Source organism: Coregonus clupeaformis, chromosome 17, assembly GCF_020615455.1.
Source record: "Coregonus clupeaformis isolate EN_2021a chromosome 17, ASM2061545v1, whole genome shotgun sequence".
Classification (NCBI taxonomy): domain Eukaryota; kingdom Metazoa; phylum Chordata; class Actinopteri; order Salmoniformes; family Salmonidae; genus Coregonus; species Coregonus clupeaformis.
The window spans coordinates 62106206-62118477 of NC_059208.1; the positions used below are offsets into that span (position 1 = coordinate 62106206).

The 12272-nt window shown below is 48.0% G+C and overlaps 1 protein-coding gene across 1 annotated transcript in view; it reads left to right on the forward strand.

The window, feature by feature from the left end:
• LOC121586871 (FH1/FH2 domain-containing protein 3) overlaps positions 1 to 12272 on the forward strand; it is a 154573-nt gene that overhangs the window by 115416 nt on the left and 26885 nt on the right. The window contains exons 15-17 of the mRNA XM_041903886.2: positions 1 to 318; positions 748 to 1469; positions 3818 to 3958. The exon at positions 1 to 318 is cut by the window's left edge and continues 33 nt beyond it. Coding sequence (XP_041759820.2) covers positions 1 to 318; positions 748 to 1469; positions 3818 to 3958 — 1181 coding nt within the window. The remainder of the gene's footprint in view (positions 319 to 747; positions 1470 to 3817; positions 3959 to 12272) is intronic.

Below are 12272 nucleotides of genomic sequence, written 5' to 3' on the forward strand. Positions count from 1 at the left end.
TAGAACCAGAAGAGAAGGAGGTAGAAGAGGAGGAAGAGGAGAAGGAAAGAGAAGAGCCTGAGCAGGAAACAGAGGAAGTAAAGGAAGAAACACCGCCAGATAAGGAGGGAGAAGAGAAGGAGGGGCGAGAGGAGGAAGAGGTTGAAACGCAGCCAGATAAGGAAGAGGAGAGGGAGGACGGGGAGGAGGACAGTGGGATCCTGAGCGACAAGGAACGACAGAATGAAGAAGTGAATGAGAAAGACAACTGCTCGGCCTCCAGTATCTCCTCTGCCAGCAGTACCCTGGAGAGAGAGGAGAGGGGGAGCAATGAGAAAGGTGAGAGAGAGAGAGAGAGAGAGAGAGAGAGAGAGAGAGAGAGAGAGAGAGAGAGAGAGAGAGAGAGAGAGAGAGAGAGAGAGAGAGGAGTGGGAGCAATGAGAAAGGTGTGAGAGAGAGAGAGAGAGAGAGGAGAGAGAGAGTGAGAGAGTGAGAGAGACAGAGAGAGAGAGAGAGAGAGAGAGAGAGAGAGAGAGAGAGAGAGAGAGAGAGAGAGAGAGAGACAGAGAGAGAGAGAGAGAGAGAGAGAGAGAGAGAGAGAGAGAGAGAGAGAGAGAGAGAAAGAGAGAGAGGATCCGATCAGTTGCCAATCACTGAGATGTAGTCACACCATTTAATGGCAAATGTGAAAGTGAGCAATGGCACTTATATCACCTACATTACCTCCAGTATATCACTCCCATTGTTTCCCATTGTCTCTCCATACAGGTCAGTGGACCCAGAGCGTTAAGGAGGTGGATGTGAATGAACAGTGCAGCAACATCCTCAACAGCAAACGCTTCATGCTGGATATGCTCTACTCCCAGAGCAAGGAGCCCTGTGAGGAGGAGGACGAGGAGGAGAGGAGGAAGGAGAAAGGAGAAGGGGGAAAGGACAACCAGGAAGCCGTCCGAGCGGCTGGCGAGGGAGAGGAGGACGAGAACGCCCGGAAAACCGACTCCCCAGAAAAACACCCGGAAAAAACAGAATCTCACTCGAACGTCAGAGTGTTCGCTGAACGTTTCGGAGATCTAGTAAAAGGACTGGGCTCACCTCCCACCAATAGCCCCCCTCGCGAGGCCCCCGTTGTAGAACAAGAGAAGCCCCCTCCACCTCCCCCTAAGAAGGAGTCAGATACCATCTGGGACCAGCTCCTGGCCAGTCCTAGGGAGCTGCGCATCGGAGACATTGACTTCACAGACCTGAAGGAAGAAGATGACAGAGACTTTCTGGATGCCGGACTAATGGGGGGTTCAGACTCCCTGTGTCCCCCTCCTCCCCCACCCCCCACCCCCTACCTCCCTAACCCTTACTGCCCCCCACCACCCCCCATGCCAGGGATGAGAGGCATGCCTCCTCCGCCCCCCTTCTGCTCCACGGCCCCCGCCCCTCCGCCTCCTTCAGAACTGTTCCAGAAGAAGAAGAAGACCATCAGGTTGTTCTGGAGTGAGGTGGGTGTTTTCTTATCTAGTCTGTCACAGGGGATGCAACTCAATATTAGGAAGGTGTTTCTAATGTTTGGTATACTCAGTGTATATCATAAGCAAAATCATGCTTTGATGCTCATCATTACTCCTTTACTATACAGTAGGCCTTGAGCATAAATCACCTTTAATGATTACATTCATATATGTATTGGTTGTGATCTAAAGTAGAACCTGTGGTTTGGTCTCTTAGGGGTTAAACTTATACAGCGTTAAGGGATTGAATGGAGACTTGACCTGAAAAAGGGTAATGCAGCCAAAACATCTTCTTGTATTTGGGTTTCAATCATATGTAGTCAGCAAAATCATGATATGCTGCCAATGCCTGATAATGGATCCTTTACCGAACACTATCCATTCAAATATCCATTAATCTGTGGTTGTGTCCAGGTCATTAATCTATTGGTTGTGGTTGTGTCCAGGTCATTAATCTATTGGTTGTGGTTGTGTTCCAGGTCATTAATCCATTGGTTGTGGTTGTGTCCAGGTCATTAATCTATTGGTTGTGGTTGTGTTCCAGGTCATTAATCTATTGGTTGTGGTTGTGTCCAGGTCATTAATCTATTGGTTGTGGTTGTGTTCCAGGTCATTAATATATTGGTTGTGGTTGTGTTCCAGGTCATTCATCTATTGGTTGTGGTTATGGTTGTGTCCAGGTCATTAATCTATTGGCTGTGGTTGTGTTCCAGGTCATTAATCTATTGGTTGTGGTTGTGTTCCAGGTCATTCATCTATTGGTTGTGGTTGTGTCCAGGTCATTAATATATTGGTTGTGGTTGTGTTCCAGGTCATTAATATTTTGGTTGTGGTTGTGTTCCAGGTCATTAATCTATTGGTTATGGTTGTGTTCCAGGTCATTAATCTATTGGTTATGGTTATGGTTGTGTCCAGGTCATTAATCTATTGGTTGTGGTTGTGTCCAGGTCATTAATCTATTGGTTGTGGTTTTGTTCCAGGTCATTAATCTATTGGTTGTGGTTGTGTTCCAGGTCATTAATCTATTGGTTGTGGTTGTGGTTATGGTTGTGTTCAGGTCATTAATCTTTTGGTTGTGGTTGTGTTCCAGGTCATTCATCTATTGGTTGATGTTGTATTCCAGGTCATTAATCTATTGGTTGTGGTTGTGTCCAGGTCATTAATCTATTGGTTGATGTTGTGTTCCAGGTCATTCATCTATTGGTTGATGTTGTATTCCAGGTCATTAATCTATTGGTTGTGGTTGTGTCCAGGTCATTAATCTATTGGTTGATGTTGTGTTCCAGGTCATTAATATATTGGTTGATGTTGTGTTCCAGGTCATTAATCTATTGGTTGATGTTGTGTTCCAGGTCATTAATCTATTGGTTGTGGTTGTGTCCAGGTCATTAATCTATTGGTTGATGTTGTGTTCCAGGTCATTAATCTATTGGTTGATGTTGTGTTCCAGGTCATTAATCTATCGGTTGATGTTGTGTTCCAGGTCATTAATCTATCGGTTGATGTTGTGTTCCAGGTCATTAATCTATTGGTTGATGTTGTGTTCCAGGTCATTAATCTATCGGTTGATGTTGTGTTCCAGGTCATTAATCTATTGGTTGATGTTGTGTTCCAGGTCATTAATCTATTGGTTGATGTTGTGTTCCAGGTCATTAATCTATTGGTTGATGTTGTGTTCCAGGTCATTAATCCATTGGTTGATGTTGTGTTCCAGGTCATTAATCTATTGGTTGATGTTGTGTTCCAGGTCATTAATCTATTGGTTGATGTTGTGTTCCAGGTCATTAATCTATTGGTTGATGTTGTGTTCCAGGTCATTAATCTATTGGTTGATGTTGTGTTCCAGGTCATTAATCTATTGGTTGATGTTGTGTTCCAGGTCATTAATCTATTGGTTGATGTTGTGTTCCAGGTCATTAATATATTGGTTGATGTTGTGTTCCAGGTCATTAATCTATTGGTTGTGGTTGTGTTCCAGGTCATTAATCTATTGGTTGTGGTTGTGTTCCAGGTCATTAATCTATTGGTTGATGTTGTGTTCCAGGTCATGAATCTATTGGTTGTGGTTGTGTCCAGGTCATTAATCTATTGGTTGATGTTGTGTTCCAGGTCATTAATCTATTGGTTGATGTTGTGTTCCAGGTCATTAATCTATTGGTTGATGTTGTGTTCCAGGTCATTAATCTATTGGTTGATGTTGTGTTCCAGGTCATTAATCTATTGGTTGTGGTTGTGTTCCAGGTCATTAATCTATTGGTTGATGTTGTGTCCAGGTCATTAATCTATTGGTTGTGGTTGTGTTCCAGGTCATTAATCTATTGGTTGATGTTGTGTTCCAGGTGCGCCCGTCAGACTACCAGTACATTAGCAGCAGGAGCAGTGGTGACTCTCTGTGGTTCAAACTAGAGCCAGTCAAGATAGACACGTCCAAACTAGAACACCTCTTCCAGACCAAGTCCAAGGAGATACCTGTCACCAAGGTAACCACACAGATGCATGCACACATGCACACACACTTTGCCCCCTCAAAATACAACCTAACATACAACCTAACAAATATGTTAGACATCAAAACATCAAGACTGAACCGCGATCACAGCCAAGGTTAATGAAAATTCAACTATCCCTTTAATGTCTACGTGTGTGTGATCACACAGACCCCCCCGTGGAAGGCCCCGTAAGCCCCCTAATATCCTATAATAGGTAAGGTATGTATAGGAGAGTCTGGGGGCACTTTGAACTATAGACGCCGCTCAAAACCACAACTGTTGTTAAGTCTGCTACCATTCAAATCACCTCTGGAGAAGGCTGGTGGTCCACACACACAACACACACACACACACACACACACACACACACACACACACACACACACTAACACAGTCTGGTGGGGGTATACTCCTGTTATGAAAGGGGGGGGGGGTCAGTCTTAGCTGTCGAGAACTGATCCAGGTTGGAGATCACCTTGAAATCGAACACTACACTTGTAAGTCTGTCAATGTGATTGTTGTTGTTTTGAAATGTCTCTCACGCTTCACTTGAACCATCTCCTCTTGTGATGTAATAATGTCCTTATAAAGGTAAATACTGCTAAATGTAATGTATTCCTATTTGAGCGATAGTTACGGGCAATTCCACGTTAACGGAATTGCTCAGAGACTCTGATTCTTCACTTAAAATGTATGCCAAACAAAAAACATTGATTTCAAATATTAACAAACCAACAACTCTACTACTTTTAACAATTTACGCTGAACATTTTATTTTTTACAAAAACACATTTACTGGAAGAACTGTTCAGATGCAAAGTTTGGTAACAAAATGTTGTCAAATCTTCCTCCGTTTTTTATGTGTCCACGTTTTCCAAAAACTCTGTTAAATATATTTTCAGAGTTAAGATTCAACAATGTCCGCAGAAAGAATGGGGTGTCAGCTATGATATGACACCTTGACATGAGACAAATCTATTTTGGTTATTGAACTACAGTAAGTGAAGTGGATTTACACCCGGTAACAGAATTGTGGTAACGGAATTACATCATGGGTCCCTGATCTGTACAACACAGAAATGCATAATGATGATATGAAAGTCATGCTCTTCATGAGGATGTATCCTGAATAGGTACAAAGGTAAAAATATGCAATATCCTCCTTTGCATATTTGGGTGTTATTCGACACACTGGCTATTATTTTAATGAGCTTCACCACCAAACGAGACCAAATTTGGTTGGTCTGGACCGGACCAGATCTGAACTAATCACGTTTCATGAGTTTGGACATTAAAGCACAGCACAGTAGAGTAAAGTAGAGTAGAGTAGAGTAGAGTAGAGAGTAGAGGAGAGTAGAGTAGAGGAGAGTAGAGTAGAGTAGAGTAGAGTAGAGTAGAGTAGAGTAAAGTAGAGTAGAGTAAAGTAGAGTAGAGTAGAGTTGAGTAGAGTAAAGTAGAGTAGAGTAGAGTAGAGTAGAGTAGAATACAAGTGTGCTCTACTGTGTACTGTACTGAATTATACTCTACTTTAGTGTACTGTGTAGTACTGTCCAAACCTGTGAAACATAGATGTCTATGATTTGTTCAAATAAAAAATGTCCGTAGATGTTGAAATCAATGCCGGGGCTGACACAAAATGTCAACTACTTTTCTACATCCATGGACGTCCGGTGTTGGTCAGAGCTCCGTGGTTGAGGATGCTGGTTACAGTAAATGGAAAGAGGGGGCTCATGGGTAGGTGTCTGTAAGAGCTGGGAGAGGTGAGAGAGAGAGAGAGAGAGAGAGAGAGAGAGAGAGAGAGAGAGAGAGAGAGAGAGAGAGAGAGAGAGAGAGAGAGGGAGAGGGAGAGGGAGAGGGAGAGGAGGAGAGGGAGAGAGAGAGAGAGAGAGAGAGAGAGAGAGAGAGAGAGAGAGAGAGAGAGAGAGAGAGAGAGAGGGGGAGAGAGAGGGAGAGGAGCCATTAACTGGAGAGAGAGAGAGGGAGAGAGAGAGGGAGAGGTGCCATTAACTGAGAGAGAGAGAGATGGAGAGAGAGAGGGAGAGAGAGAGGGAGAGGTGCCATTACCTGGAGAGAGAGAGAGGGAGAGAGAGGGAGAGAGGGAGAGGTGACAGTAACTGGAGAGAGAGAGAGGGAGAGAGAGAGGGAGAAGTGCCATTAACTGGAGAGAGAGAGAGAGGGAGAGAGAGAGGGAGGGGTGCCATTAACTGGAGAGAGAGAGAGGGAGAGAGAGAGGGGAGGTGCCATTAACTGGAGAGAGAGAGAGAGGGAGAGAGAGGGGGGGTGCCATTAACTGGAGAGAGAGAGAGGGGAGAGAGGGAGGGAGAGGTGCCATTAACTGGAGAGAGAGAGAGAGGGAGAGGTGCCATTAACTGGAGAGAGAGAGAGGGGGAGAGAGAGAGAGGGAGAGAGGGAGGGAGAGGTGCCATTAACTGGAGAGAGAGAGTGAAAAGGTTAAGAGAGAGAGAGAGGGAGGGGTTGTCCAGCTTTTTCACACTCCTGGTTTGACCACCAGACTACAGAAACAGAAAGATAACAGTAATGATCTGAACATAACAGTATGACAGTGGAAGGGAGGACAGTAGCAGGAGACCCTATGAGCTGAACATTTGTTTTGATGTATTTCTAATACCTTTTAAGACTTTTTCTAAGACCCCCTTTTTCCATCTGTTTGATAAGAAATCAAAGCCTTTGCTTATTCCAAAAAAAAAAAGATGAGCTTCCATTTGACACACAAGTTGACATGCTCCTATGAACTTCACATGTTGGTGCTCATGGGTCCTTTTACAATAGAAATGACCTTATATAGTGTAGGGTGGCAGTGGCGCGGAGGGAGGGAGGGAGGGAGGGGGGTATGGCAGTGGGAGGGTAGCTACAGTAGAGACTGGGGGTATGGCAGTGGGAGGGTAGCTACAGGAGAGACTGGGGGGGGGGGGTATGGCAGTGGGAGGGTAGCTACAGTAGAGACTGGGGGGGTATGGCAGTGGGAGGGTAGCTACAGGAGAGACTGGGTGGGGGGTATGGCAGTGGGAGGGTAGCTACAGTAGAGACTGGGGGGTATGGCAGTGGGAGGGTAGCTACAGGAGAGACTGGGGGGTATGGCAGTGGGAGGGTAGCTACAGTAGAGACTGGGGGTATGGCAGTGGGAGGGTAGCTACAGTAGAGACTGGGGGTATGGCAGTGGGAGGGTAGCTACAGTAGAGACTGGGGGGTATGGCAGTGGGAGGGTAGCTACAGTAGAGACTGGGGGGTATGGCAGTGGGAGGGTAGCTACAGTAGAGACTGGGGGGTATGGCAGTGGGAGGGTAGCTACAGTAGAGACTGGGGGGGGGTATGGCAGTGGGAGGGTAGCTACAGTAGAGACTGGGGGGGGGGGGTATGGCAGTGGGAGGGTAGCTACAGGAGAGACTGGGGGGGGGGGGGTATGGCAGTGGGAGGGTAGCTACAGGAGAGACTGGGGGGTATGGCAGTGGGAGGGTAGCTACAGGAGAGACTGGGGGTGGGGGTATGGCAGTGGGAGTGGTAGCTACAGGAGAGACTGGGGGGGTATGGCAGTGGGAGGGTAGCTACAGTAGAGACTGGGGGGGGTATGGCAGTGGGAGGGTAGCTACAGTAGAGACTGGGGGGTATGGCAGTGGGAGGGTAGCTACAGGAGAGACTGGGGGGTATGGCAGTGGGAGGGTAGCTACAGGAGAGACTGGGGGAGTATGGCAGTGGGAGGGTAGCTACAGTAGAGACTGGGGGGTATGGCAGTGGGAGGGTAGCTACAGGAGAGACTGGGGGTATGGCAGTGGGAGGGTAGCTACAGTAGAGACTGGGGGTATGGCAGTGGGAGGGTAGCTACAGGAGAGACTGGGGGTATGGCAGTGGGAGGGTAGCTACAGGAGAGACTGGGGGGGGTATGGCAGTGGGAGGGTAGCTACAGTAGAGACTGGAGGGGTATGGCAGTGGGAGGGTAGCTACAGGAGAGACTGGGGGTATGGCAGTGGGAGGGTAGCTACAGGAGAGACTGGGGGTATGGCAGTGGGAGGGTAGCTACAGGAGAGACTGGGGGTATGGCAGTGGGAGGGTAGCTACAGGAGAGACTGGGGGGGTATGGCAGTGGGAGGGTAGCTACAGGAGAGACTGGGGGGTATGGCAGTGGGAGGGTAGCTACAGTAGAGACTGGGGGGTATGGCAGTGGGAGGGTAGCTACAGGAGAGACTGGGGGTATGGCAGTGGGAGGGTAGCTACAGGAGAGACTGGGGGGTATGGCAGTGGGAGGGTAGCTACAGGAGAGACTGGGGGGTATGGCAGTGGGAGGGTAGCTACAGGAGAGACTGGGGGGGTATGGCAGTGGGAGGGTAGCTACAGGAGAGACTGGGGGGTATGGCAGTGGGAGGGTAGCTACAGGAGAGACTGGGGGTATAGCAGTGGGAGGGTAGCTACAGGAGAGACTGGGGGTATGGCAGTGGGAGGGTAGCTACAGTAGTGACTGATATTTCGGGGGAGGGGGTATGGCAGTGGGAGGGTAGCTACAGGAGAGACTGGGGGGTATGGCAGTGGGAGGGTAGCTACAGGAGAGACTGGGGGGTATGGCAGTGGGAGGGTAGCTACAGGAGAGACTGGGGGTATGGCAGTGGGAGGGTAGCTACAGGAGAGACTGGGGGGTATGGCAGTGGGAGGGTAGCTACAGGAGAGACTGGGGGGTATGGCAGTGGGAGGGGTAGCTACAGGAGAGACTGGGGGGTATGGCAGTGGGAGGGTAGCTACAGGAGAGACTGGGGGGTATGGCAGTGGGAGGGTAGCTACAGGAGAGACTGGGGGTATGGCAGTGGGAGGGTAGCTACAGGAGAGACTGGGGGGTATGGCAGTGGGAGGGTAGCTACAGTAGAGACTGGGGGTATGGCAGTGGGAGGGTAGCTACAGTAGAGACTGGGGGGTATGGCAGTGGGAGGGTAGCTACAGTAGAGACTGGGGGGTATGGCAGTGGGAGGGTAGCTACAGTAGAGACTGGGGGGTATGGCAGTGGGAGGGTAGCTACAGTAGAGACTGGGGGGTATGGCAGTGGGAGGGTAGCTACAGTAGAGACTGGGGGTGGAGGGTATGGCAGTGGGAGGGTAGCTACAGGAGAGACTGGGGGGTATGGCAGTGGGAGGGTAGCTACAGGAGAGACTGGGGGGGTATGGCAGTGGGAGGGTAGCTACAGGAGAGACTGGGGGGTATGGCAGTGGGAGGGTAGCTACAGGAGAGACTGGGGGGTATGGCAGTGGGAGGGTAGCTACAGGAGAGACTGGGGGGTATGGCAGTGGGAGGGTAGCTACAGGAGAGACTGGGGGGTATGGCAGTGGGAGGGTAGCTACAGGAGAGACTGGGGGGGTATGGCAGTGGGAGGGTAGCTACAGTAGAGACTGGGGGGTATGGCAGTGGGAGGGTAGCTACAGGAGAGACTGGGGGGTATGGCAGTGGGAGGGTAGCTACAGGAGAGACTGGGGGGGTATGGCAGTGGGAGGGTAGCTACAGGAGAGACTGGGGGGTATGGCAGTGGGAGGGTAGCTACAGGAGAGACTGGGGGGTATGGCAGTGGGAGGGTAGCTACAGGAGAGACTGGGGGGTATGGCAGTGGGAGGGTAGCTACAGGAGAGACTGGGGGTATGGCAGTGGGAGGGTAGCTACAGGAGAGACTGGGGGTATGGCAGTGGGAGGGTAGCTACAGGAGAGACTGGGGGTATGGCAGTGGGAGGGTAGCTACAGTAGAGACTGGGGGGTATGGCAGTGGGAGGGTAGCTACAGGAGAGACTGGGGGGTATGGCAGTGGGAGGGTAGCTACAGGAGAGACTGATATTTCAGTGAAGTGGTATAAAGTCACACTTGGAGGGGCTTGTTGTAGTTACCAGGGAGGGGCTTGTTGTAGTTACCAGTGAGGGGCTTGTTGTAGTTACCAGTGATATAGTAACGGTCTCCATGACTGCTAACTAGCAGCTGGGGCTACACCTACACTATACATCTACACCTACACTATACATCTACACCTACACTATACATCTACACCTACACTATACATCTACACCTACACTATACATCTACACCTATACTATACATCTACACCTACACTATACATCTACACCTACACTATACATCTACACCTACACTATACATCTACACCTACACTATACATCTACACCTACACTATACATCTACACCTACACTATACATCTACACCTACACTATACATCTACACCTACACTATACATCTACACCTACACTATAACCGTTGGATGGGACCAGGATGTTGGATGTGACCAGGCTGTTTGATGTGACCAGGAGGATGATGAACCAGGATGTTTGATGTAAGATAGCTTGATGTGACCAGGATGTCTTGATGTGACCAGGATGTTTGATGTGACCAGGATGTTTGATGTGACCAGGATGTTGATGGATGTGATGACCAGGATGTTTGATGTGACCAGGATGTTTGATGTGACCAGGATTTGATGTGACCAGGATGTTTGATGTGACCAGGATGTTTGATATGACCAGGATGTTTGATGTGACCAGGATGTTTGATGTGACCAGGATGTTGGATGTGACCAGGATGTTTGATGTGACCAGGATGTTTGATGTGACCAGGATGTTTGATGTGACCAGGATGTTTGATGTGACCAGGATGTTTGATGTGACCAGGATGTTGGATGTGACCAGGATGTTTGATGTGACCAGGATGTTTGATGTGACCAGGATGTTTGATGTGACCAGGATGTTTGATGTGACCAGGATGTTTGATGTGACCAGGATGTTTGATGTGACCAGGATGTTTGATGTGACCAGGATGTTTGATGTGACCAGGATGTTTGATGTGACCAGGATGTTTGATATGACCAGGATGTTTGATGTGACCAGGATGTTATAAGTGTTTGATGTGACCAGGATGTTTGATGTGACCAGGATGTTTGATGTGACCAGGATGTTTGATGTGACCAGGATGTTTGATGTGACCAGGATGTTATAAATGTTATGACTTCCTTCTGCTAATAAGCAGTAAGGGTTTGCATGTAGCCTATAAGAGTGGGGCGCAGGAGTGAGGTCATGTACACACACACACACACACACACACACACAACACTGTCATTTTTAGGAACGTTTACATGCACATACGCAAACACACACTCTTTCCCCTCCATACCTACCTCCGTGCTTCACCACAGCTGTAGTCAATTTGAGAGTGAGTGCTGATCCCTAAATCCTTACCAGGCTGTAAACAGGTCCACACACACACAGACAGACAGAGAGAGAGAGAGAGAGAGAGAGAGAGAGAGACCGTTGCCCTAGAGCACACAAAAAACTATACATAACTCGGCCTAAACATCAGCGCCACAGGTAACTTCCACACACTGTGAACGATCTGAGAGACAGGGCCATCAAAAGGAAAATAAAATTCCACATACCAATTAGGATCTGGCTAAAAATACTTGAATCAGTTATAGAACCCATTGCCCTTCATGGTTGTGAGGTCTGGGGTCCGCTCACCAACCAAGAATTCACAAAATGGGACAAACACCAAATTGAGACTCTGCATGCAGAATTCTGCAAAAATATCCTCTGTGTACAACGTAAAACACCAAATAATGCATGCAGAGCAGAATTAGGCCGATACCCGCTAATTATCAAAATCCAGAAAATAGCCATTAGATTCTACAACCACCTAAAAGGAAGCGATTCCCAAACCTTCAGTGTTCTAAAAAGGCTTTGTTATGGAAGGTTTGGGAATCGCTTGTTTGGGGTTTTGCGTTGTATACTAAGTTTATTTTTGTCAAATTCTGCATGCAGAGTCTCAATTGGGTGTTTGTCCCATTTTGTGAATTCTTGGTTGGTGAGTGGACCCCAGACCTCACAACCATAGATAACAATGGGTTCTATAACTGATTGAAATATTTTTTTTGCCAGATCCTAATTGGGATGTCAAGTTTTATGTTCCTTTTGATGGCATAGAAAGCCCTTCTTGCCTTGTCTCTTAGATCGTTAACATCCTTGTGGAAGTTACCTGTGTAAGTTACCATGTTTAGGCAGAAATAAGTATCATTCTTTGTGTGCTCTAGGGCAACTGTGTCTAGATAGAATTTCTATTTGTTGTCCTGGCAACTGGACCTTTTTTGGAACACCAGTATTTTTGTCTTACCGAGATTCACTGTCAGGGCCCAAGTCTGACAGAATCTATGCAGAAGATCTAGGTGCTGCTGTAGGCCCTCCTTGGTTGGGGACAGAAGCACCAGATCATCAGCAAACGGTAGACATTTGACTTCAGATTCTAGTAGGGTGAGGCCAGGTGCTG